The 27013-nt window shown below is 42.6% G+C and overlaps 2 protein-coding genes across 3 annotated transcripts in view; one reads left to right on the top strand and one right to left on the bottom strand.

Moving 5' to 3' along the window:
• LOC117049679 (sodium-dependent neutral amino acid transporter B(0)AT3-like) overlaps nt 1–16581 on the top strand; it is a 41088-nt gene extending 24507 nt beyond the window's left edge. The window contains exons 4-12 of the mRNA XM_033154488.1: nt 4742–4923; nt 6385–6495; nt 7198–7310; nt 9854–9982; nt 10922–11072; nt 12169–12373; nt 13461–13620; nt 14812–14987; nt 16430–16581. Coding sequence (XP_033010379.1) covers nt 4742–4923; nt 6385–6495; nt 7198–7310; nt 9854–9982; nt 10922–11072; nt 12169–12373; nt 13461–13620; nt 14812–14987; nt 16430–16581 — 1379 coding nt within the window. The remainder of the gene's footprint in view (nt 1–4741; nt 4924–6384; nt 6496–7197; nt 7311–9853; nt 9983–10921; nt 11073–12168; nt 12374–13460; nt 13621–14811; nt 14988–16429) is intronic.
• The window catches only part of TERT (telomerase reverse transcriptase), a 51040-nt gene that overhangs the window by 9765 nt on the left and 14262 nt on the right, over nt 1–27013 (bottom strand). The window contains exons 9-16 of one of the 2 annotated variants that reach the window (XM_033154329.1): nt 26173–26286; nt 24444–24515; nt 23637–23825; nt 22705–22831; nt 22409–22470; nt 20068–20192; nt 18257–18394; nt 17048–17167 (exon numbers count right to left, since the gene is read on the bottom strand). In XM_033154329.1, coding sequence (XP_033010220.1) covers nt 17064–17167; nt 18257–18394; nt 20068–20192; nt 22409–22470; nt 22705–22831; nt 23637–23825; nt 24444–24515; nt 26173–26286 — 931 coding nt within the window. In that variant the 3' untranslated portion in view covers nt 17048–17063. Of the gene's footprint in view, nt 1–17020; nt 17168–18256; nt 18395–20067; nt 20193–22408; nt 22471–22704; nt 22832–23636; nt 23826–24443; nt 24516–26172; nt 26287–27013 lie in introns of those variants that run through there. The other variant, XM_033154328.1, reaches the window with a different exon arrangement.

Genomic DNA, 27013 nt, shown 5'->3' with positions numbered 1-27013 from the left:
GTGAGGCCTGAATCCCGATTGGAAGGGATCCAAATGGTCTGCTTCTTCCAGGCGTGCCTGGAGTTGTTCAGCAACCACCCGCTCAATCACCTTGCCCAAGAATGGTAGATTTGAGACTGGGCGATAGTTGGCCATATTGGCCGGGTCTAAAGATGTTTTTTTAAGAAGCGGTTTAATGACCGCCTCTTTCAGCGGGGCTGGGAAGGCTCCCTCACAGAGATCGCAAGAACGCAGACTGAGGACGTGCAGTCCCACGGCGTTGAAAGATCCAGAGATCCCAGGGGTCCTGAGCGGTGCTCGGGGATTCACTGGGGGCCACAACAGATAGATTTTGCCAAAGTATCTGTGGGGCTGTATTAAACTGGAACACGGCCCGCAATTGGCCTGCGGGCCAGACTTTGGACATGACTGTCCTAATGGGAAATCATGTTGGTCAACCAACATGCTCAAGTCTAATATAATTAATGCATGAAAGGGTTAATACCATAGAGTATGCTATCCTGACAGGCTTAACTATCTACTTCCCCTCACCTTGGAAGGAACTACACAATCAAGTCTTTGTTCTCCAGTTTACTTGAGAAGCTCAGCATGTGAAGAGGTTTGAGTTGATTGCTCCAGCTCAACTGCATGGCCATCAGCATCCATTCTTGAGTTCCTAGGAGCTTTTGCCACTTTGTAACTAAGGTGAATATTACTGCCTGAGCAACCTTTTATGAAACACATGAACCTGACCTTAAATTATTTATTTACTGCTTCCAAGAGATAATAATTTTTCTGTTAAATTCAGTGCCTCATCTCAACTCTGTAATTTGTGTGGCTGTAGGTTGCTAGGTTGTTTTATCTGGATTCTTTGGTGTGATGTCGCAGATGGACGTTCCACCCATTGTTCAGAATTCCTCTGCTTCCCCCCACCCCCCTTGCTACTTCCTTGCTGAGTGAGGAGGTTCAGTTGCCTGGCTGCTGCTAATATTGGAAAAAATTGTGTTGAAAGGGGGGGGAGAGGTTGTAAGGATGTCAACTGATGAATCTGAAGGCGATGTTGAAGAGTACATAAGGCCCAAGTGGGATAGTAAATTCCAGTACCTTTTAAGCTGTGCTGGATTTGTTGTGGGTCTTGGAAATGTGTGGCGTTTTCCATACTTGTGCCAAACCTATGGAGGAGGTAAGAGAAAACCCACCTTTTCATTGGAGATTAGTTGTGTGATTGTTCAGACTTAAATGGCGACAAGCTACTTGTGTTCTAAAATAATGTTATGTGTTTGGGGTGTTAAACTGTGTTCCAGTTTAATCTCTGGATCCAGCAACTGTTAAAAATTTAATCAATGCTTCTAATTCTTGGAATAGCCAGGCTAGCCTGCCAGTGAGGCAATAGCCTGGGTGGTGAGCCATTAAGGGAGATTAAGTGGCTCTGTGTGGCCTGGAAGTAAAGCAGCAAACTGGGGAGAGAGTCGGAGCAATGTTTGATTTCTGTTTGAATACAAAGCTGAAGCTTTTTGGGGTCTTGATGCTGTGAACACCTCCATCGTAGGCTTAGGTTGCATATAAGTGTAAATAAACCATATATCCTAAAGAAACCACAGTCTCAGCCTCATTCCCAAAGGAAACATGCAAAATTCATCACATTTGGATGAGACAAGGCTATTTTGTTCTACTGCTATATGACCATAGCTGTCAACTTTTCCCTTTTCTTGCGAGGAATCCTATTCGGAATAAGGGAATTTCCCTTAAAAAAAGGGAAAAGTTGACGGCTATGTATATGACCTTTAGGACCACTAACGTTGGGCAAGGTAAATGATTGGGAGGGGAGGCATAAATGCTTTATACTTTCCCAGCTTTTGAAGTATCATATGACAGAATCATAAAAGCATTGTCCAGAACGGATTGTTTGCGGAGCGTCTTCTCCCTCCCCCCCATATTCCAGAATTAAAAAAAATGAATAAAAAAAAATGAAAATGTAACTGTAAAAACAGCAGCTAGGAGCCCTCAGATCAATGAAACAATTTTTTTCATCACTTTCAATGCATGCCACAGTAATGAAAACAAAAACCCTCTAGCAATTAGTTGTACATTATTGCCTTTTTGCACAGACCTAAGCAGGAAGAACATAATTAGCTTACTCCATGTAAGAGTTAAAACACTGGTTCCTAAGACTTAAAAAGAAATTCTGGGCGAAATTGATGAAGTAGCAAAATTTATTGAAAGGAAAACACCATTGCAAGGGTGGGTGACCAATACAGGCACACCTGGTTCTGGAAAAAAGCAATTTATAAAGTCCCTCGTCCAGCCAAAAGTCCCTCCTCCGCCCGCCCACTAGGAAGGAGCGGGCAACATTTACAGCCTACCACATCCGCCTTATTACCAGCCCACTTCCCCTGTTCATCATTGTACAAATACGGTCAAAGCTTCCTTACATTTTACCTATTTTACCTATTGACCTATAAGCAGTTGTCCTAGTAACATTCTGGTTAACCACTATTTGTTCCCAATGCAAGCATAAGCTACTTTCATATCTGATAAAGCTACAAGGGCAAACCACAATTTGCTAGTCAGTTGTTCTAGCCCCAGGTATAAGCGGGTTTCCGTGTCTGGGTCTTAACCACAAGCTATATGACGTTCCAAGCTTTCCTACCACAGGTTTTGCTAAATGTGTATATCTGTCATCTTGGAGCTGTTTTTGGTCACTTATCAGCTACGTTCTAAGAAATTTGCAACCCTAATCAGATTCTATGCATCCTAGTTTTATCAGGCAGCTAATTTGCAACTCTTCAAATTTTACACACACACTATGGATTGTGGTCTTATATTTAAAAAGCATTACTAAAAGCATCCTTAAAATAAAATGGAAATGGAAAAGCAGCCATAGCCCCGGGCACAGAATTCTGGGGGGACACAACCAGCCCCCCCCCAGGCATTGGCTTCCCCACCCCAGCAAAGACAGCAAAGCAGTCCAGACCCATGGAATGCAGGCAGGGATGGAGGGAGATGGACAAGGGGAATCCCCAGCACAGCCTGGCCTGGCACTCCTCTCTGTGGGCATGGGGGGGGGGATTCGCCCTCCAAGGGCTATGGCGGCTTGCTGGGCTTTCCCCTGTATGGGTAGGCAGGTGGCGCCAGCAACCCATGCTATGCCACTGCTATGAGCTAACTGCTTGGCTATTGTGTTTCTAGGGGTATTCCTGATTCCATATCTGATCGCGTTTGTGTTGGGAGCCATCCCTGTATTTTTTCTTGAATTAGCTATAGGGCAACGCTTGAAAAAAGGCAGCATTCAACTCTGGTGGCACATCTCTCCTTACCTGGGAGGACTGGGTAGGTTTCTGTAACTGACTTTACTTGTGATTATATAATCTTCTAATTATTGCTTATTCCTGGAAATGCATGGTCCCCATGAGGCTGTAATAGCAAACCCAGTCGTAGTAAACTCAGGCAGTTGTCTGGAAGATAAACTAGGGCCACTCAGGGGCAGCCTTTCCGATTTCACCACCTGAGGCAAAATGGAAATTGCCTCCCCCACCCGCACCCCACTCAGTTTGTTTAATTCACAGAGCAATGTTCTTTTCCAGACTGCCAGAGTTCAGATAGTCATTGGATTTGATCTTTCAATTGTGCAGATCAGACTCTTGCAGTTGTCTTTGTTCATGCCAATTCTGCATGTGCTTGCATATTCCACAGGTTACACTTCTCTGATAGTGTCCTTCCTAGTGATTCTCTATTACAATATGCTTTTGGCCTTGGTGATATGGTATTTTATAAACTCTTTCCGAAACCCTTTACCTTGGAGTTCCTGCCCAACAGATACCAGCAAGCCAGGTGAGTTCCCAAGTCTCTTGCTGCTTTCTGTTATTAGTATCTGCTTTCCTATGTATCCTTCAACCACTGCATTGTTTGTCCAACTCTGCCACAGTCGGCAATTGTCAGACCCAGGTTTGTCCCTGCCCTGCCTCCTTTGGCCCTAGGGAATAGGATATGAACTAAACACTTTGCAAAGTAATGCAGCAGAGGTAGAATAATAATAATAATTTTATTTATACCCTGTCCATCTGAATGAAGCAGCAGTGAGTTCACGTTTAAGGCATAGCTTAGTTTAATAATGGTTTAAACTGCTGTGTTGATGGGCCAATAGCTTAAAGCAGGTGTGGGGGATCTTCATTACCTCCAGCTGTTACTGCACTACGACTCCCATGATCCCTGGCCATAGGCCATGCTTGCTAGGGCTGATGGGATTGTAGTTCAATGACAGCTGGGGGTCCAAAGGTTTCCCACTTCTGGCTTAAAGTTTACTAGTTATGCCAAAGCAAGAGCTTCCTGTGCAGAGAGAACTGATGCCTGAAGAAAGGCCCCATTCCTGCCCCTTCCCTTTCATGGAATAACTTTGAGAGGATGTGGCACATATCCATTCACCTGGGGCTGTGCCTGGATGCATCCCTAACCCAAATCTATGTAGGGCTAGAGAGTTTTTTTTTCTAGGCTTGGTCTGGAAGAGCTGAGGTGATGCATCTCCTCTTGATGTCATTCTTTCGGGATGCCCTGTTTGTCTATCAAGAAGAGGCTATTCCCCAAACTAAACAATACCTCAGTCTAGAACTGCAGAGGAGAGGGGTTTATCATAGGTTCCTACAAAACAAAACAAAACATGGAATGGAGTTTTTAAAATGCAGTATACTATCTGCACGGTCAATTGGTGCAGAATCTTCTATGATTCCATCTGTTTTGATAATGCCTTCTGTGCTTGTTATTTCAGAACTTATTGAAGAATGTCAGAAAAGCACAGCCACCAATTATTTCTGGTATAGGTACACTTTAAACATAAGCACAGATATTGGAAACAGTGGCCTGCTTCAGTGGTGGCTGGTTTTATGTTTGGCAGCCTGCTGGATAATTGTGTTCATTTGTACAGTACGAGGAATTGAATCGACTGGAAAGGTGAGCAGGATTACCGGACACCTGTATTTCACTGACCTGGTCCTTCCTGAGGTGGTAAAGCCATCTTTGGACTGCACCATGTGAGACAGAAGGCAGCTCACATGAACGAATGTTGTATCATATTTTTTAAAAGGCACCTGCCCATTGAAAACTAATGCGTCTGCGAGGAGGCTAGGTTAGAATCCATATGCAGGAGTTTTTTTGGTAAATGTTTGATCATCTTATTACCTGCCTACAGTCAGAAATGGTACAGTCCAGACAGAAGATAGAGTATTATCTAATATTCTGTTTTTTAATTTTGGGGGACAGGGCCTGCTATTTTGTAGCTGAAATAGCAGCATCCTCGCAGAAGAGGCATGGCACACTCAGCAATAATATCTCGGCTTATGTTTGTGATATTTCCACTGAATGGTTCCCAATACATAAAGCAAATGAGAAGCAAAATTATGGATTAATTAGCTATAAAGTACAACTATGAGGAACACAAGGGTTCCCACTAGACTACAGGGCTAAAGCACCTTGGGGAGGAACAGCAGTTTAGATGGCCTGACTCGGACTGCGTCATAAAACATCATAATGGATAGTCAGTTGAATACTATATTGCCTGTCATATGGTGTATTTAGCTTTTGAGGTCCACCGTGTAAAACTGCTTCTTCTCCACTGTAGATAAACCATATTTCAAAAAGTTGAGATCCTGACACAAAAAGTTGAGCTTTTTTTCTGATTGGGCTGCCATGCACCAGACTTCTGAAAAAGCAGCCCAGATGAATCCCTGGAAATTCTGGATGTATTGCAGCCCCAGATGCATCTAATAAAACAGACTGTAGTTCTTTAAGTTGTCACAAGCTGTTTTCTATCTTCTTCTTTTTTCTGCAATAGACTAAAGGCTGGTTAACACATGCATGCTTGCCTCTTCAATCAATCAATCAATCAATCAATCAATCAATCAGCCAATTAGTATCCTACTTCTCATCCAAAGAGTTCAAGCTACTGTCTCTTTCCTCTTGCACACCGTTTTTTCCTGCTCACAATCTTTCAGTCGGTTGGACTGGGGAACTGTCTCAAGGTCACCAGTGAGCTTCATGGCCATAGGCACCAACTTGGACAAAATGTTGGGAGGGGGCCCCACTGCCTGCATTTCCCCCACCTCCCTGCACTTCTGTGGAGCACACCTCCACAGATTTCCTCATTTCTAGTCTGCCATGTTAACCACTGCTGCACCACACTAGATGGCACCATTATGTGGCGATTTACACATACATGAGCTGCTGTAGCTCAAACATGGCAGACAGAACTTCTACATTTCCTCAAACCACCCCAAACAAAAACAGTTTATCATGGAGTTGGATTCAGCTGCCAACTGTTCAGTAATTTTGTGTGCACGGTATCTGTTTCATGGTATTGCCTTAACCTCTTCCTGTCATTCACTTTTTTATTCTCTTCTCTGCTCTTCCTCTTAGGCAATATATTTTACAGCCACATTTCCTTACCTAATTCTAACACTATTCCTTATTTATGGACTGACTCTCCCAGGAGCCGTTCACGGATTACTCTACTTCATGACTCCTAATGCAAGTATTTATTTAATTGATCCTTGCTCTTCTAGATGATATATGGAAAGTCTGACTTGGTCTTTTAGAGGTGGCTTTCAACTTTAAACTTTCCTCCATGCTGCTTCTTTGTTCACCACTTAATACTAGTTGGGATCCTCACATATTCTGGCAATTGTACTTTGTTAGCTCCCTCTGGAATCTACGAAGAACAGAAACTTGTGTAAAAAGTGTCCTTTTCTAGAATTCACGAATATAGGCAACCCTGGGTCAAATCTTATTTTTAGCCAGACCCGGCAGAACTCCACTTCATTATGTAAGCATGGGGTGTTCCAGTTCTGTATTTGACTTGTAATGCTGGGGCGAATGCAGAGAGGAAGAGATGCATTTGCAGAGGAAGCCAGTGGGCAGGTACTTAATCCTCCCTATGCCCACCAATTCTTCTCTACAAATGCTCCCCTTGGCTGCTTTTTGTTTCTCCATCTGGCAGGGTCCAAGACTAGAAGATGCCTGAGTGAAGGTAAAAGCACCCTGGTGAGCATTTGTAAGGGAGTTTCACCAAACATGGAAAGAGTTAAGCGCTCTCTCCTACACATTTGTTGAATTCAGAAAACACACTAGTTTCCCACTACTTGCCAGGAAGGCCTTTATCAGTTAAATACACACAGGAATTATGTGAGTAATAATGTATTTAGCCCTGAGCACTCTCTGTCTCTCTCACAGCTCAAGAAACTCTACAATCCACGTGCCTGGCTTGATGCAGCCACCCAGATTTTTTCCTCTCTTTCTTTAGGATTTGGGGGACACATAGCATATTCAAGCTACAACCCATCAAGGTAGGTTTTGTAGCTTTCGCTCACAATGTGGAGAGGAGCTTTTTGATACAGTAAAATCGACTTTTATGAGATAGCACCTCAATGATCTCTGGATACAAGACTCAATCCTCATTCAGCCCACACTGGAGCCCAGGAAAAGCGGCTGACTCTGTTCGCTTGATGTTTCCCTATGTGAGAGTCCCCAAAACGCTCTGCTATGCTAGTGTTGGGCAAATGCCCCAGTACACAGGCTGTTGCACACAAACAGCTGTAGGTTGCATACACATGTCTGCATGTGAAGATCTCCACATCATCTGCAGGAAGGATGGGAGTGAATGTGGAAGTGGGAAAAGTTCAGCTAAGTTCAAGATGCAGTACTTTATGATTAATGAGTCCCACTGAAGTCTGCTGCAGAGCCCTGCCTTGTGAGTTTTTATTTTTGATCAGAAGGCAAGTGACAGAGTTGGCTGCATGTTCTCAATACAGTGGTACCTCTGGTTATGAACTTAATTTGTTCTGGAGGTCCGTTCTTAAGCTGAAACCATTCTTAACCTGAGTTACCACTTTAGCTAATGGGGCCTCCCGCTGCCGCCATGCTGCTGTCGTGCGATTTATGTTCTCATCCTGAGGTAAAGTTCTTAACCCGAGGTACTATTTCTGGGTTAGCGGAGTCTGTAAGCTGAAGTGTTTGTAAACCGAGGTACCACTGTATAGTTTTACTCCATAAAGTTCCTGTGAGAAAGCATAATTTGCTTGTATGCTACCTTGGAATCCTTTGCAGAAAAGTAAGCTCTAATTGTGATAAATGTTTAATATCCGGGCCCTCTCCTTTCCCAGAATGATGGGAAATTTCAGGGATTCCAATGCGTGCACCAGCGCTGGTTTCTGTTGAAAGATCTCAAGAGTCTTACTGACATTTCTGTGGCAAAAGGCTTTATTTACACAAATATAAGCATCAACACTCCGGACGGATCCTCCTTCCCCTGTAGATTTCTAGAACCCCCAGTGGAATTTCATTGGATTTTCACAGAGGGTTAGTCAGGCCTTCTCTTTTCCAGACTCTGTTCTAGGGCTGCCTGCTTATTTTCTCTTTTCCACACACAAAAATTGAGGACAATTTGTATTGTAATTATTGGTAGGGTTTAAACAGTTTTTTTTTTACATGTTTATAGTTTTCAATCTATCTGTGTTAAATAGTATTTCAATGAATTTTCTCTCTCTAGTGGTTCGTGTTTTTAAACTGTAAGCTGCTTTGAGTCCCGTCAGGGAAAAAGATGGGGTATAAACTGTGCTTGGCCATTTTTTTAAGGCCCATCCTGCAGCCAAAGAGAATCTGCCAGGCTAAGCTTTTCTAATCAGTTTAAAGTCTTCTGCAGAAACCAGCATTGGAAGGGACCCTAAGACTTAACCGGTATTTTGCCTCCCCACTTCTCCAATTTCATTGCAAAATGATTGTTCATTTCTTCTTGCATTCCAGCTTGTCAGCCTAAAAGGGAAAGATAGATTTAAAGCATAGCTGTCAACCTTCCCTTTTTTGTGGGAAATTCCCCTATCAGTACTATACTATATACTATACTATACTATACTATACTATACTATACTATACTATACTATACTACAGATAGGGAAATTTCCCGCAAAAAAGGGAAGGTTGACAGCTATGATTTGAAGCCTCCAGGAAATGGCAGTTTGAGAGTATGTCCTGTAAATGGCAATCTCCATCCATTTATTACTATTATTATACCCTGGATGGGGGTTGGAGAGTGTGCACAAAAGATGTTAAGTTGCTCAGAAGCTACAGAGTGAGTCTGTTGGCACAGAGTGGGTCATTCTTTGTGTGAAAGGCAGCAGAACAAGGGGAGTTAGTGGGCTGGCTTGGGTGAGAGATGGGGCAGGAACTGTTGCAAAGACCATTTGGTTGTTTAGACTGTTTTATCTGTTTTTATTCAGGTATTTGGTTAAATTGGAAATCCTTATTGTGGTTTAAGCTTTACAGTGGACACTCGGTTTGCGAACGTGATCCATGCAGGAGGCACGTTTGCAACCTGCAGCATTCGCAACCCACAGTGCCGCATCTATGCATGCGTGGGTCATGATTTGGTGCTTCTGCGCACGCACAAAGCATGATTTAGTGCTTTTACGCATGCATGACTGCCAAAACCTGGAAGTAACCCATTCCGGTACTTCTGGGTTCGGCGCGGTGTGCAACCCGAAAACGTGCAACCTGAAGAAGTGTTTGGATTTGATATCCCGCCTTATCACTACCCAAAGGCCGTAACCCCAGGTATGACTGTACTTGCCTTGTGATGCAGATGGTTTAAATTTGCTGTAATTTACTGGAGCTGATCTTAGGCTGACCAGCTGTAATTTTCATATATTGTTACCCTCCCCCCCCATCCCCGGCTATATCTGTCTATTGCTTTGTTTTACTTTTCTGGGATTGAAAATATTCAGTGAAGAGTAGAGTACCAGTACTTCAAATAAAATAATAAATGTATAACATTGGGACTCAGTGCTGTCCTTCGTAACATTTAATTGGGTTGTTATGTACTTGTTTTTCCTAGAAATGACTGTGAAATGGATGCTGTCATGATAGCAGCAATAAACTCTTTGACTTCTTTGTTTGCGTCAATCCCAGTTTTTTCAATTCTGGGATTCAAAGCAACAGTGGCCTATGAAGAATGCTTGGAAAGGTGAGCCATTCAAGTTTCACAGTTAGGAACCAATTTAAGGTGTTGGTCCAAGCCCTCTGTTCACAATTTGTTTTGTTTTTCATTGTCTAAAATTTTGTGTCATTCCCGCCCAAAAAACATTTTAGGGGACCCCAGAGGGCAGAATTAAAATAGGATTGTATTGATCAGGTTAGCATACTGATTTGTATGCTGTCAGTAGATTTCTGTCATTGTCTTGTTGGGCTGTGTGTGTGATGAAGGGGAACCATACCGGGGTGAAGGCATCTTCTTCTATTTGTCCCCGTGCCAGTTTCAGCTTCCTGGTTAGTTTTTCTAGTAGGGCTGTTTCCCATACTACTTGGTACCATTGGCCCATGCTTACTCCTGACAGGTCGCTCCAGTGTCTGGTTATGATGTTTCTGACTACGGCCAACCACAAATGAACAATCACACCCTACGCCAACCCCAACCTCTCTCACCACCAAAGGAGCACAAGTGAACAACAGAGAACCTGCACAAACCGCTGACACCAAACCCTACACATATTAAATAAAATAGAAGCATTGTCACCCCACCCCACCCATCTCCCCATCCCGCCCGCCTCTTTCCCCCTTTTCTTCCTAATGTCTCAACAAACGAAACTTATTTGTAAAAATGTTACATGGAAAAAATACGAGAGAGACATTGCACATACCTTTGTAAATCAAGAAAATCTTCAATAAAAATACTTTAAAAAGGGATTGTAGCATAGAACACAAAGTATAGAACCCTGCATGTTCCATGTGCATATTCAGACATACAGGCAACTTCCTTTTTGTGTGGGGGTTGCGCTCCGGGTCAGTGGTTGCGCATAAACCCTTTCTGCCCCTGGCCTGCCCCTATTCAAAGCAAATTGCTGTTGTTTTTCTTAGGGACTGTGGCAATGCAAATAATTCATATCATTCCTGACTTTACTGACAGAAATGTTAAATACATCACCAAGGTATTCAGGAAGGACAACATCACTGTAGACAGCAGCACATTTTGGCTCAGTTACTTGAACGGAACAGACATCAATAAACTTGCATCTCTCAAACTGGCAACTTGTGATCGCAGGCATTTCCTTGATAAGGTATCGTACTTGCATTGCTATGAATGAATGGGGCTTCCTTCCCTGGAATGGGTCTGGTAACATTCCATGAAGGCTTCTGCAGCTTCCACTGCATTTTTCTGTAGTGTTTCTCTGCTGGACCTCTGCCATGCTGCAAGGTGGTCACAGCCCTGGCTCTTCAGCTAGCATTGATGTGATGACCCAGGCAGGAAATTCTTTCAGAAGTGCTGTGTTTATCTCTTTGGCTTCATACAAGCAACTCTGCCTCTGGTACACTAGCTCGTTACTCTACCCATATGTATGAGTGCACAGAGACCACAGGTTGTTTGCCTAATTATCTCCAAAGAAACACAATCTACCTACCCCCCCCCCACTATGCTTGCACATAGAAGAAGAAGAAGAAGAAGAAGAAGAAGAGTTTGGATTTGATATCCCGCTTTTCACTACCCGAAGGAGTCTCAAAGCGGCTAACATTCTCCTTTCCCTTCCTCCCCTACAACAAACACTCTGTGAGGTGAGTGGGGCTGAGAGACTTCAGAGAAGTGTGACTAGCCCAAGGTCACCCAGCAGCTGCATGTGGAGGAGTGGAGACACGAACCCGGTTCCCCAGATTACGAGTCTACCACTCTTAACCACTACACCACAGGTCCCCACCCAAATCCTAGTCCAGCTTGAGAAGTTTCCCCTTATGGTTCTGCAGAGACACACAGAAACCATACCTGTGTCTGCGCGTATTGTGTGAGCACTCAAAGAACCACAGAAAGCAACCTGTGAGCTTAGGTGGCTGTTTTACTACTATTTCATCACCTTTCCTTCACCCTTAGCTCCCAGGGCAAGTGACAACAATTTAAAATGCAACACTAAAAGCAGATTACAGCCACTTAATACCACTAAAACATGGTGAGTCCTAAAAATTTACAGCTCAGGTGACAAAGGTCATGGTCAAGAGGGTTTTTTGTTTTCCCCACCCACCCCAATAAGAACTTGACATCGGTAATGACTGTATCTTATTCCTGATGATGGCTAAATGTTGAGTAATATAACATTTTGCTTCTGCATTAGAATGACATTTAGAAATGAATCTGACAGATTTTACCATTATTTGTGAATTTTGCAGAGTGTTTCTGGACCCGGCTTGGCCTTTATTCTGTTCACTGAAATTGTCCTTAAGATGCCTGGATCGAACGCTTGGGCGATTCTGTTTTTTCTCATGCTGTTCAGTCTTGGTATATCTTCCATGTTTGGATTTATTCAAAGTATCTTGACGCCTCTCACAGAATCTCGCTTTGTGTCTAGATACATATGCAAGGAGGCTGTATGTGGTAAGGCATCTTCCTCAAATCCTTTCCTTGTTGATAACCATGTTCAAGATTTATATGGTGCTTTACTCAGTTCAAACTGCTTGTCATACATTATTTCAGCAATCGTAAACAACAACAGGTTAACATTATCTCTGTTAACAATGCTGTCCACGGTTGTAAAGACTGTGGAGAGAATAATTGGGTGCACTCTTCCCACTTTGGATCAAATCTATGCCTCCAGGTGCCATAAGAAAGCTGCAGAGACAGTGCAGGATAGTGTGCACCCCGGAAATGATCTCTTTCAGCTTCTGCCTTCTGGAAGAAGGTACAGGGTTATAAAGACCAGGACAAGCCGCCTGAGAAAGTTTCTATCCAAAAGCTATTTTGGTTTTAAACGCAGTGTAAGGCAGTCTCTAAGGGAGTACCTGTATTTAGTTGTGGGGCATCAGAGTTTTTAGGGGGCTAACCAGGTGTAGATTTTCCAATTTCGTTGTTCTGTATGGGACAATGACAATAAAGATTATCGTATCGTATTGCAGATGGGAGCTGAGATAAAGTTCGTGGGCGATACAGTGTTTCAATGGGGGAACATCCTAGCTCATTGCTCATTCTCTTAGCTGCTACTGTTGTTTCGAGATACATTCTTTCCAGATTCATTAACCTCCCCAGAGAGGTTCGGCTGGTGCCTTCATTATACATCTTTAGGTGCCGGGCAAAAAAACGTTCCTCTTCAACCAGGCCTCGGGCTAATTCTATGGCCTTTTAAACGCGTTTGTGGGAGTGGGGGTTATTGTATCGATTTTGTTCTATTTACCGGTATTTTGTGCTTTTATCCTGTATTTTTATCTTGTGAAACCGCCTTGAGATCTCCGAAGTGTGGTATATACATTAACAAATAGTAATAGCAACAATAACAATAGTCTGTTGAGCAGAAACTAGTTTTAATGATGCCAGATTGCACCCATTAACCGTTAAGGAGGATCGGTGAGCGGCAAAACATGGGTGTTTGGCAAGAACGGAACATCTATAAACACACATCTAAACACCACTGGTTAGGTTTTCTTTTATTTCCTTTGTGTTGAGTGACAAATTATGTTCTTGTCTCTAGGTTTAATATGCCTTTCTGCCTTTCTGCTGGGCCTGGTTTTTACTCTGAGATCAGGAAGCTACTGGCTTGAGATGTTTGATGCCTTTGCAGGGACCATGCCTTTGCTCGTCATTGCTTTCTTTGAAGTGATCGGTGTTGTATTTATTTATGGAATGAAAAGGTAATGTTTCTTTGCATATGTATATGGATAAGCCCTTAGGTGCTGGTTGCTGTATTGTAACAACATCAGCATTAATCCTTATTAACAAAGTTAGCATTCAAATAACATTTCAATGTCCTTCCTCTAAAATGTCTCAGACAACCCTATGCAGTAGACCCACCTAGAGAATTCACTGCAGAAATAAGATTTGAACTGAGGACTTCCTCATTAACAGCTCAGCTCTTGGAGACTTGATTCCCAGCTGCTAATAGCTTTCTGAGCAAAGCCTGTGTTTTTTGCTGAATTTGTGAGTTCTTTACTACTGAAAGTACTTTTTGCAGCATTTAACTCACACAAGCAACTCAAGGCAGATGAACACGTGAGGCCGTAATCATAAGTAAGCATTTCTATTAAGAAATGAACACACTATGGAGAAGCTAGGCTAATCCACCTACATCTTGTAATGCAAATCAGGATTTTATAGTGCCTTGCCCCCCCACCCCCAGCCTGCTCCCCCATTTATGTGGAAACTACCACCCGTGCGTCCCTTAGCATACAGTTACAAGCAGTACCAATAATTATGGGAAGTGGCTAGCTAATCAAAACATTAAACAGCAACGAAGGCCTGATGGCATAAAACGATCTTTAAGAGAAGCACTAAAGTCAAAAGTGAGGGTGTCTGCCAGATCTCTTACTGGCCTAGTGCAGCAAGATATACCTGGTTATTGTATTTGAAGTATATAATCCCATGTTCGCCGGCGCAAAAATAAATTCCATTGTATTCAGTGGGACTAAGGTCCCAGGTAAGTGGCGCTGTGGTCTAAACTACAGAACCTCTTGGGCTTGCCAATCAGAAGGTCAGTGGTTCAAATCCACACCAGTTAACACCTGGAAAGGAGATGGAACAGGCTAGCTGTCAGTTTCCCCCACTATGGAGACATGTAATACATTTCTATTTCAGTGACAGAAATCATTTCTAAATTAGCACATAAACGTTTTACGCCAGCCTGAATCCTCTTTTGTTTGTGTTTCCCTCTTTTGAGTGATGCTTATGTAGCTGCTCTACTTGTTTCTGCATTCATCAAATGATGAGCATGCATGCGGTCAGAGGAGAAGCAGAAATGGAAGTTTAACTGGCTTCATTTATGATAAGGTTACATGCAAGTGAATTGCCCACAGATCACTCACTAAATGTATCCATTTCATTAACAGATTCAGTGCAGATGTGGAAGAGATGACAGGAAGACCACTAAAAGGCTATTGGAAGGCAACGTGGCAATATTTCTCCCCAGGGGTAATGCTCCTAATTTTTTTGTCCTATGTACTTCTTGAGCCACCTTCAAGCTACAAAGTGTGGAACCCAAATTATGTAAGTTACCTTTATATAAGTAATTACCAGTCTTTTCCTAATGTGCATGCATTGGGGGGGGGGTTTGAGCTCTTATTCCAATCTTACAGCTATAAATTCCTGAATTGATAAAGTTGCTCTGCTTAAGCACAGAATTCCTCTCTAATGGTTTGGGCTTTACCTGCAAACTCTTCCACTGTCTCCCAAGACAGATGGATGCCAACAACAACCTATCACAACAGGACATCAGCTGCAAAAAGTACAGTATTTACTTATGGAACTCAAGGTCGTGTCCATGTGGTTCCTAGCTAGTCAACCATGCAGACACTGACAAGTCCCAGACACAAGACACAGAGGATTGCCACTAGCACAATGGGACTTTCTTCACCTTTCCTCCTCCCATGGCATCCCAAAATTTGCTTGGGGTGCACAAGGGGAGAAGAGGAGAAGAACATCCCATCATGTGAGGAGACATCCTTGTGCTGATGAAGCCATAGTCTTAGCCCTACACTGCATGCAACTCTGGAGTCTTCCCTTTCCCTTTTGGAACATTGCCAACCTTTGCTTAGCTCCCACTTTGAAGTATTAAACAGCTGTAATTCCTGTCCTCATTTACCTGGGAGCAATCCCCATTTAACCTGATGGGATTTACTTCTGAGTAAGCACATAGAAGACTGTGCTGTTTAGCGTGGCTTTCATGCAATACATTTGTTTCTCACAAAGGAAAACTTTCCTGCAAAAGAGTCAAAAAAGTATCCTATCTGGGCTGTCGTCGTCTCTGAGATGCTGGAATGTGCACCATGCTTGATGATCCCTTTTGGAGCCATTTACCAACTTTGGAGAATCGTGTTGAGAAAGAAACGGCTACAAAGAATACATCCAGATACCAGCACTGGTAGCACCTGATCTTAACTTTCGTTTCAGCGATCTGGTCACCCTTGTTTTCCCCATCCTGTCCTGACCATTAAATGTGCCCTCAAGTTGAAGGTATTCAATCAGTAAGAATGTAAGGATTTCTATGTAAAACCATTTTCTAAATAAATTCATCTTTATATATAGCACTCAGGAATGTTCATTATGCATAACACATAATTATTATCTTGTAAATCTTACTATGCCAGCCATGAAAGGCAGGTCCACATTTTTATCCCTATATTGCAGGTGTGGGGGCTGAGACTGAAAGAAACTGCTTTGCCTAAGGCCATTCGGTACATTAGATTTAGAAAGGGGGAAACTGCTAGGGGCTGGTTACAAAATGATGACATTATGTGGACACCCTCCAAAACATAAATAGACAGAACATAGTAATTCCACAGTAAGGATCTTTTCAAGCACTACCCTTATGACTGATTGAGCTATATACATGTATATATATCATAACTGGAATTTAGAAGACACAATCCATTAAGTCACAAGTTGTATTTTCTAAATTGGAGATCTGGGTCTTTTTTATGATTTCCTCTACATGCCATTTATTTGTAGAAACAAAAACTAGTTTGGAGAGAATCAGTACTTTATTTATATCTCAGCCATTCATCCTTCATACAGATTATTCAGGTTTACCAAATGAATGGGCCATTGCCAAGAAAGATACAACAACTGTTCTTGCTGAAAGGCCATGTGCAATACAGTAACAGTCTCAAGAATGCAAATAATTTGAGGATTGCTCAGCAAGGTTTAAGGAAAACCACATGGTTCTGACAGCCACAATGATAAAATAATGTGCTACCGAATTTTTAAAACAGAAGTCACATTTTTAAAAACAATTTACAAGGCTTTGTGAATGGAACACAGAAACTTGCAGCCATAGATCACTTTTTAGGCAAGATACCAGCATAGGCATCTCACCATTGTTGCATTACAGAAAAATATATTTCCCCCTGACAATTCCAGGTATAGAAATAAAAATGGACAATATCCCATTAATTACTTTGCTGATAAAATATTTTTAAAAGATCGCTTTGAGCTCCTGTATTCATGGCACTAAGCGTACTTTCAGGCACCAACTTACTACATTTTTCCTGCTTTGAGATACAGGAGGTTGATTTAGCTATTTATTTCTTTTTCCTTTAAAAAGGAAAAATAAATCAGTTTACCTACAATAGGACTGCATCTATCAATCCAGAATGGCTTTGAAATCTTCATACAGTGATGGTTCTGTCACTTTCTTCAGGAGCTGTACAGAAGCTTCTGGAATTTGCCGGAGCAACCGTATTTCACCTGAAAAGATGAATGCTAAAAATCAACCAATTGCTGCTCCGATAGAGAAATCATTCCGAACAGGGTTATTGGGTGTTCTGCAGCCTGTCTTTTAAAAGGAGGGCGGCCATTTTTTGCCAATGCAATGCCTCTGGCCCGCATGGCACATTGGCACACCCCATCCCTGCAAGGACGTTTTGAAACTGCACGTGATGGGGAGCAGGCTTCCTCGGTACTTGAAGCACCCCCCCCTCCTGTGGTTTCCAGTATTAGGAAGCAATTCTGCTTCCCACGGTGGAGGGAGAGCAATAGTCATAACGGCTAGTACCCATCTCCTCCCCCATGAATTTGTCTAATCCTCTTTTAAAGGCAGCCAATTTGGAGACCATCACTGCCACCTGGGGGGAGAAGGTTTTGTAGTTTGACCATAAACTTCTTCTGCCCATCTCCAATATATATAAAAAGGAATTATATGGCTCTGCAACAAGGCTCTTTAAAAATAGTTCAATGCCCTCGAGAATCTCAGATACGTATAACAGATTAGCTTTTATTGCAAGAACTATGCCAGTGACTATACAGATAAGATGTCCCAATCAGAGCAGTATCAGCTTGACATCATAAAATCCACATATCTTGAATGCACTAAAAGTGTATCCATAAATATTTCAAATGACTTAGAAGACATTAGGCTTCTTCAGAAAAGTCGCAACTTAGTGCATTCAGCTTCACGTGTTTGACATTTTAGATTTTTTTCCCCAAGGGGGCAGTTGTTCAGGGGGTGCAGGTGGGGAGAGACTTTGGCAGTCCCACTCGCCGTTGAACCCAATGTGTTTTGACTATACACAATTTATGCACTATCCCCGGAACATAACGCCCGCGTAAGTTGAGAGTCACCTGTACTGGCATTTTCCGACCCAGCAATATCCAAATTTCTCAAAAGCATCCATAGTTATTCCCTACTCCCACCCCCGCATTGTCAAGAATAATGATAACAGAAACTAAATTAAAGAGTCACTTCAAGAATAAACTTAACAGTTTTCAGTTGGAAAGGAAAATTAAGTGACATGAACAGCAATTGCATGTCTTGGCATGAAGCAGAGAGGTACTTACATTGTCGTAGTGGTACAAGAAGACACTTGTAAATAACTCTGTGATTTCCTAATTTCACACTGAAGGCACGATAGCAGAGCCATTGCACAGCTTTATATGTGAGCGCCACTGAACCACCAGCAGGAGAAAAAGTTATATCTAGGGATAAAGCAAGCAAGAAAGAAAGACCTGAGCTTGTTTAGTGAAGAGATTTTATATTCTTTTTTTTAAATAATCAATTTTATTAAAAGTTTTCAACATATAATACAACAAAAACCAAGCAGATTGAATATCTAAAAATAAATAAAAAGAGTAAGAAGAAAAGAAAAAAGAATGAAGGAAAAAGAAAACCAAACCAAACACACACACACACACACACACCACACACACAAATATTATTCTGTCAGCCTTCTATTTTAATCTTCAAAACCCTCCTCTGGTGGACAATGTCAATGTCTACCTGATCATTGCCATCTACTCAGTGCCAATCTTGTTCCTGAGCCTTCCCAGCTCTCACCAGGGGTAGATCCCACCTTCCTCAGCCTCACACCTTAAGAAAAACTAATCTGTCTCTCACACAGATCCCTTCCTCTTCAACATCTCCTTGCCCCGCTCTACCGCCCTGAAAAAGTAACTTGAATTTGAGGAAGACTTAATTGCAGATACAATTTCCTAGATTCAACTGCTACCATCTTCAGTTAAAAGGACTGAGGTGCCAGGCAATTAAAATGTGTGTGTGAGAGGAAAAAGCACATCCTTATAGCATCCGTCGTATCTGCCCCAGTTAGACACTGTGGGGATTATCGCCTGCATTGACCCTGGCCACTGGTCATGATGGCTGGGGCTGATGGGACTTGCAGTCCAACAGCATCTGGAGGACACAGGTTGGGCAAAGGAAGTGGGGCAGGAAATGAGGCTGCTTCCCACAGCCCAACCAAAACAGCAGCTTGTGAAAACAGGATGAAAGCATTCAACTGGTCCGTCTTTAACATCACACTTCTTGTGGGATGTAACATCACTGTTGCAGTCAAGTATAACATTTCCTGTTTGCCTAGAGTGGACATGCAGGGGAATGTTGCTCCAGCCAGGTGGACTTCCCGTCTCACCTGGTCTGGAGCATCCTCCCCCTGCGTGTGACCAGGTAGATTGGCGTGACCCTGGCAGACCCTACAAAAGGGGCTGTCATGCAGCCACCTTCCCTTCTCTCTCTCGACTCTTCTTGATGCTCCTTTGCTGTCTGCTGGATCTCAGCCAGCAGCACATGGGCTCATTCCCCACGTGGGATGAACTCACACTTTCTTCTGTAACTACAAACTAAAGCCTGCCTTTCAGGGATCCAACTGTGAACTGAAAGTAAGTAAACTTCTTCTTATTCTTAAAAGAAGGCTATTGTGTCAGTATTGTTTTCAAGAGGGAATCAAAGGGGAATTTACCAGCAACAACCCAATCTGGACAAGCCAGACTGGATTGCTTAACAAGAGATTCTAACAAATCTACCAATTAGCTTCCGGTGATGTACAGGTAATGTGTTCTGCCACCAACTCACTAGCGTGAGTGAGGAAGGATAATATTTAATCAATATATCCTCTCCTACTATCCACAACATTCCCATTCTTCTCCTATTACATTCTGCCCCCTGTGGCTATTTAGAGAGGGGTTTAAAAAGAGAGAGAGAGAGAGAGAGAGAGAGAGAGAGAAGGATGCAACTTTCAGTGAGATGCTTAATGTCATGTCTAGTCTGGTCCTAAGCAAGAAACGTTCAGTCAGAAGAACCACACCAGTAAGTAACTGTTCCCCAAGGGCTGTGGTCTTAGTATATTTCTTTCACCTACCTGCATTTTTGGCTTTTAGTAAAGAGAAGCAACATGAGGCAGTGTCAGAGATTATCGTCAGGAAGAAACTGGGATTATTTTTAACTTGCTGGTTAAAAGGAAGCAGGAGGACACACGCATGAAACCTGGAATTGAAAAAGAAGAAGCTTTCAGTGGTTTAAAGCCCACTTAAATATGCAGAGAATCTCAGCTCCGTGAAGAATTAAATTCTACCGAATTCAGCAGTAAGAGGAGTCTGCGTTTTGTAAGCGGGCCTTGTAAAGAATGAAACCAGGCAGCTGTTTGAGGGAAAAATACAGTGTCACCAGTGTGGTGTAGTGGTTAAGAGCAGTATACTTGTAATCTGGTGAACCGGGTTCGCGTCTCCGCTCCTCCACATGCAGCTGCTGGGTGACCCTGGGCTAGTCACACTTCTTTGAAGTCTCTCAGCCCCACTCACCTCACAGAGTGTTTGTTGTGGGGGAGGAAGGGAAAGGAGAATGTTAGCCGCTTTGAGACTCCCTTCGGGTAGTGATAAAGCGGGATATCAAATCCAAACTCTTCTTCTTCTCTTCTTGTTCAGCCTTTATACACCATATTTGTTTCTTTTCAAGAGACCTCCTCATGGTCTGGGGGGCTGTGTACACACCATAAAATTAAGGCACATGACTCCCCCCCCCGCAAGAATCCTGGGAACTGCAGTACTTTACCCCTCAATGAGCTGCAATTCTCAGCACCCTTAATAGCACCCAGGATTCTTTGAGGAAAACCACGTGCTTTAAATTTATAGTGTGCAGGCAGACTGGAATCTCTGCCACCGTCCTTGACAGCTGTTGCACAGAAGAACAAAATGACGCTGAGATTAAAAAGCTAACCCGGGTGGTTTCCAGTGACACCCAAGCCGTTCCCATTTGGCCTTGACCAAAGTGTATGTTCTGTGCGATAAGAATGCGTTTGCCGGGGGCAGGGGAAACCCCTTGCAGGAGGAAAGATGCTTACACTTTACAAAGTCATTAAAAAGATAATCAGAACCTCAGAAAGTGAAGACAGGAAGTCTAACGCACAACGACAAGGCTGAAAGAGAACAGGTCAAAGTCCTGGCAGAGTTCAGCTAGACATAATGTTCCAGATTTTTTTTTTAATGTTAATGAATTACATGCTGAAGAGGCAGAGGTATCGGGGAACAAAGGCACGGATGTTGAGCAAGTGCAGCTACACACCCTTTGCTTTTGTTTCAATTTAAGTGAATTTACATCAGATTCTGATCTTCTGTATTACAGTGGTACCTTGGTTCTCAAACTTAATCCGTTACGGAAGTCCGTTCCAAAATCAAGGCGCGCTTTCCCATAGAAAGTAATGCAAAACGGATTAATCCGTTCCAGGCTTTTTTAAAAACAACCCCTAGAACAGCAATCTAACATGAATTTTACTATCTAACAAGACCATTGATCCATAAAATGGAAAGAATAAACAATGTGCTGTACTATAAAATAAACAAAACAGTACTGTAGATGATAAAAAATTCCTTACCTGCACTGATGGTAGTTATTGTTTGGATGGGGGGCTTTTATCCATTTCCGCAGTCACACAATCAATCAATCTTTCAATCAGTAGCTGAACTGGGTTCCACACAGCCATAAAAACAAATTAACCGAAAAAGCCTCCAAAACAAACAAACAAACGCAAAATAAATAGCAAAAACAAAAGCACCAAATATAAGCTCCAAATATCACCTCAGAACACTGCAATCGGAAACGGAAGGCTTGAATTACAAGGGGGGGGGAGTAAATTAGCTGTGCAACAGTAAAAACAGAAGCTCAGGACTCAAAACGGAGCATGTTCGGCTTCTGGAAAAAAGTTCGAAAACTGGAAAACCCACTTACGGTTTTGCAGCGTTTGGGTTCCAGGTTGTTCGTAAACTAAGCTGTTCAAAAACCGAGGTACCACTGTAGTTTCCATCACTGAGCATCACCATCAATAATTAGGATATACTGTGATTTTAAAGATAAGAGCTAAAGGAAAGTGGATTGTTTGGAGGAACTTGCAACTTGCATCGGCACTGAAATTATAACACTAATTGAAAAACAGATGTTTTGCGTTTCCTAGATCTATAGAACTGCCATCTGATGCTGAAACATTAAAACAGAGTTAAAGGTTCTGGGTGTTTTTAACATTATGGTGGTGGGGAGATATATATATATATATAAGTGGTTTAGAAACCCTAGTGCATGGGGACCTTTAAAATGACCGGTCGCAGCACAACAAAAGGCAACAATGGAAGGTGAAACATTGCATTTTCTTAACTCACAGCGCCTTCCAGTGGCATTGCATGGTATGAAGCTTTGAAAATTATCACACGTACCTGTAGGCTTGCAGCAGAAGTATCTTGAAGATATTAATGCAAACAGTCCTAAGGCTATTGATCTAAATTTAGAGAGGAGAAATAATTGGGGTGGGGTGGGGGAGTGAGTAAAAAAAAAAAGGTCACCGTTTATGGCTTAATTTTTAAAATATACATAAAAATTAAATGGATTGCAGTATTTCTTGCAGAAATCCAAAGGAACAGGAATTGCACCAGTGTTGGAAGGCTCAGAGTATGCTGCACATTTGGAAATGTTCAGCCTGAAAGGCTTCTCCCATGCGTCACAATTGTCTTACCTGTAAATCCAAAAATAAACTGTGGCATTTCAGCTGCAGGACTACTAGCAGCTTATTTCTCATGCTCACACCGGCTTTGTTGCTCGAGTTGAACGAGAGGCTTGACCTGATAGATGTACAGGCATAACTGCAATTGGGGAGCGAGGAGATGGAGGAGTGATAAAGGGAAGAAGAGGCAGAAGTTATGTAGCTTTCTGATGCAACCAGGTTAGATTTTTCCTACTACAGGGATGGTCTGAAGTTGGCCTGCTTAATTTCTCTTTTTGTTCACTGCTATACAATCTCAAGAGACATGCATTTCTGTTATGCAACATGCAGAGAAACATGGGTGCCTTCTATTCTGTCAAGCCTTCAAAACTCCACAATCACAGGTCCTTTGGTGTGCAAAAAAAACCACACCAAAAAAACTCAGAATTTTAATGACGTTACAGCATCTTATCTTTGTTTAAAATACTGCTGCTGGCTTGCAGTAAGAACACAAAAAGTCACCTGCTTTACATATGCACATCTGGGGAGGAAATATCTAATGCTCTTTTAAAAAAAATAAAAATAAAACCGCAAATCAGTAACCATTTCCCAACTGGTATAATCAAAAGGGAAGTTTAACCACAAACAGTGCATGCTTGCCAACTGAAGAGGCAATGCGCCCAATACTTCCAGCCCAACCAACTGGGCCTGGTAAGTTTGGTGCAATTCAGGGTAAAAAATAATACCAGGCTGGAAACTTGTTGGAAGGTTACAAGAATGGATCCCAATTCTTTCATTACAGCCCCACCCACCCCACTGATCTCCACAACTTGTGTCCACCGGTCTAAGTAAAGTTAGCCCCCACTGGCTAATCAACTAAAATAATTTAATCAACTGTAATTGATTAGTCCACACTGATTACAGTATGCTGTCCTAACACGATAGTAAATATTATTCTCATTTACCTGGAGTAATCACAATAAACTTCAAGGGTGTGTGTATCAATTAACAATCCACACCATGGGATTACAGTGCGAGCTGGTAATTGTTTGAACGCTGAACATCCCGGGATATCTTTATCAACTGGAAAATTTACTACTGTTTTTCCTGGGTTTATGACAAAGCCATACTCTGGAACGCCCATGGCCAGAGTCCTAAATTAATGAAAATGTGTGGGTTAGGAATGTTATTTACACAGTTGCATTTTTACACTGTCTCCCGCAGTCTTACTTTTGTTCTATGACAGAACATGGCTTTTTAATAGCAAAAATAAGCTGTAAATAATTTTAAGTGGATTATTAAGATTGCCCTCTTGCAAGCCTCATTACAATTGTTTGTTTTAAGCAGGGCTGTATGCCAAAGTATTAGAACTTCCGGACTTATTTTCCTATGGTTTATAAACGATGCCAGTTCATAGGCATGGGGAGAAGGAAGGAGTTACTCAGGGCAAGACCCATATTCAGAAGCCGGGGAGGCAGCTGAGACGTCAACAGGCACGATGAACGTACTTCTTCAAGCAAGTCTTCACAAGCCTAAAATCACACACACAAAGCCAAGGTTCTCTGGAAATGGAGAAATGAACACCACATTCACAGCTTTATCTGCACGTTTGTGGAACAGGAGCATATACATACATGGCTATGGTTCCTAGGATCAACTCATCACTAAGAATATGAAAGAGAAACAGCAGAACGAGGGCAGATTTCTTTCCATTCCTTTGTGCATAGAAGGAGACTCAATTGATCAAACTTGCATACTTTTTTAGACCGTACCTCAAAAATGCTTTTGCTTCTGTCAAATGAGGCGTGGCAAGCAAAAAGTCATCTGTCAATCGCATCAGCACCCTGAAATGTGAATTTTAAAAACGTGTTAAAACGGGCCTGCGTTGCCAAAATAAAAATTTACACTGTGTTAAGTAGGAGTGTTGCTTTTATTACCAAGATTATTATGGAATCTATTTGGGGAAATGAGTTTGTGCCGTTCCAATTTATTTAAGAGCTGTATAAGCTGACCAGCTTATTAATTAGCCATTGGGCACAGAACATGCACCTAGAAGAACATTTTACATTTTTATGAGCTCTCAAAGCAGGACAATGTGGGGAATGATTGTCTCCACACACACACACCCCGGACCTCCGTTCCCATAAAGTTAATCTGAGGATGGATGGAGATGATTACTGATAATGAATGATGTGTACACTGCTTCTTGGCAATAGCATCAAAGCAGTTTAAGAAGCACCACATACATTACCAAAATGCAGCTAAAAATGCTTAAATATAAATTCCAAATCATAAAATAGAGAGTAAGAGCATACTCTCTCTCTTTTTTAAAAAACACGAGGAGAAATCAGGGTACAGTTGTACCTTGGAAGTTGAACAGAACCCATTCCGGAAGTCGGTTTGACTTCCAAAACATTTGAAAACCAAATTGTGGCTTCTGAATGGCTGCAGGAAGCTCCAGAAGCCACAGGAGCCCCGTTGGTTTTTTGGTTTCCAAAAGAACGTTCACAAATCGCAACAATCACTTCCGGGTTTGTGGCGTTCAGGAGCCAAAACATTAGAGTTCCAGGTACGACTGTAGTTCCATCCGGCAGTTTACTGAGGACCTGGTGCTGCTCATGTTTGACGTAAAATGAGTTCACGTTTCCTGTAATGGGTGAAAAACTTACACCACTGGGCAACCAAGTGTCAGGGGCTGGACTGAGGAGGAATGGTGCCTCCCCTTCTCCTTAACCTTCCAGGGAACAGGAGGACAGTATAGATTTAGAACAGTGGTTGGCAGAAGGACATAGTTCAGAGGCCGCAGAGGGGGAAAGCTGGGAAATATCGAGAGAGGAGCAGGAGGAAGCAGCAGCACTGGGGGAGAGAAAGCTGAAAGACTCAGTGTCTTTGGAGAGCATTTCTGACCCTCCCTCTCCCAGGACTAGGTGGGCATTGAGGGTAGTAGAAGAGAAATCTCAGCAGCAGAAAGCTCAGATCAGCTGGTGCAGGAATGACATAGGGTAAGGCAGACGGTGGGGGTCAGGCTTCACTCAGAGCAACACCATTTTCTAGAGAGGCACTGCATTTCTTTGCCTCTCGCTGTGATTATTAAATAAACTAACTGGTAAGAATTCTTCTTGTTTTTATCTGCTTCTTTGCTGCCACCATGGGAGGGACAGGATCCCCCAAAGCCTGACATCAAGTCACTACAGGTAGCAATCTTTATGGACTGCTGGTCCAAGGAAATCTACGTCAGATTCCCAGACACTTCCAAAGAACTGCAGTTCCCTGTGTCGCTAGCTAGTTTATACTCAAAACCCTGGCACCTGGCACAGACTGTTTCCGCATTTCAACTTTTTACCCACTTGCTTCGTCATGCCCTTTCTATCCTTGTTGGTCTTCCCTGGTAGAAGCTTGGATAACTGATGTGGAATATCTATGAAGCTTTTTTGAGCACACAGGAGTTTGGAATTTGGGGGGAACAACTATTATATAGCAGGTTGCAGAATATTACCATACCCATCTCTTTGCACACCACGCAGCAACTTGTCCTCCATGTCTCCATAGCAGAGGTTGCATAGCAGAGTTGACAAGATGCAGCCCTGGGGGATTCCACAGCACTGGACATAGTACCTAGGAAATATCAGGGAACAAAAATTCACCATCACAAATGCTGAAAGCTGACGGCAGACAACTGAAATCACGTATATTGGGATATTCTCCCTGGCTCTGGGGAGGCTCTCCTCGTGAGCCAGGAGGAATCTCCAGGGTGCTCCCAATATACGCGATTTTGGTTACAAGCCCGGAGGTGCAGAACAAAATCTCTGTGGAAACTTGGGAGTTGCCTATATTTCAGAAACCGAGTGGAGGCATGGGGCGGAAGATCGCATTTAAAATATGGTTCCCCCTTGTTAAAACGAAACAAAAACACACATCAATAAAACACACAGAGAGAACATTCTGGATTCTCTGTTACTAGCTAGTAATTCTCAAGCCCCAGGACCCTTGTGGACTCCGGGAGAGAAATGACAACCAAAATGGCATTGCCCAAATGGGTGTCCTCAGTCTGGATAGACTGGGCAGGACACGTTTCGTGTGCACGTGGTCCCCTGTTCCCAGAATCTTCTGTTAGGTGTCTCTCTGGCACTGGGACCAGGAAAGGCCACATCCGAAGGTCTTGCCAGTCACATAGTGCAGAACTAGACAGCCCCACAGATCAATGGTTCATCTCATACAGAAATGAAAAAGTACCCTGCCACATTCTGAAGCTGCTCTCAAAGTGCTGCCGGTCACTTCTGTACTTCTCAGCTGTATGGATTTACAATGAAAATACACTTTGCAGAGTCTTATGAAATGCTAC

This window comes from Lacerta agilis, chromosome 7, assembly GCF_009819535.1.
Source record: "Lacerta agilis isolate rLacAgi1 chromosome 7, rLacAgi1.pri, whole genome shotgun sequence".
In the NCBI taxonomy this organism is placed as follows: Eukaryota; Metazoa; Chordata; class Lepidosauria; order Squamata; family Lacertidae; genus Lacerta; species Lacerta agilis.
This window is presented reverse-complemented; position numbering and strand designations above follow the sequence as displayed.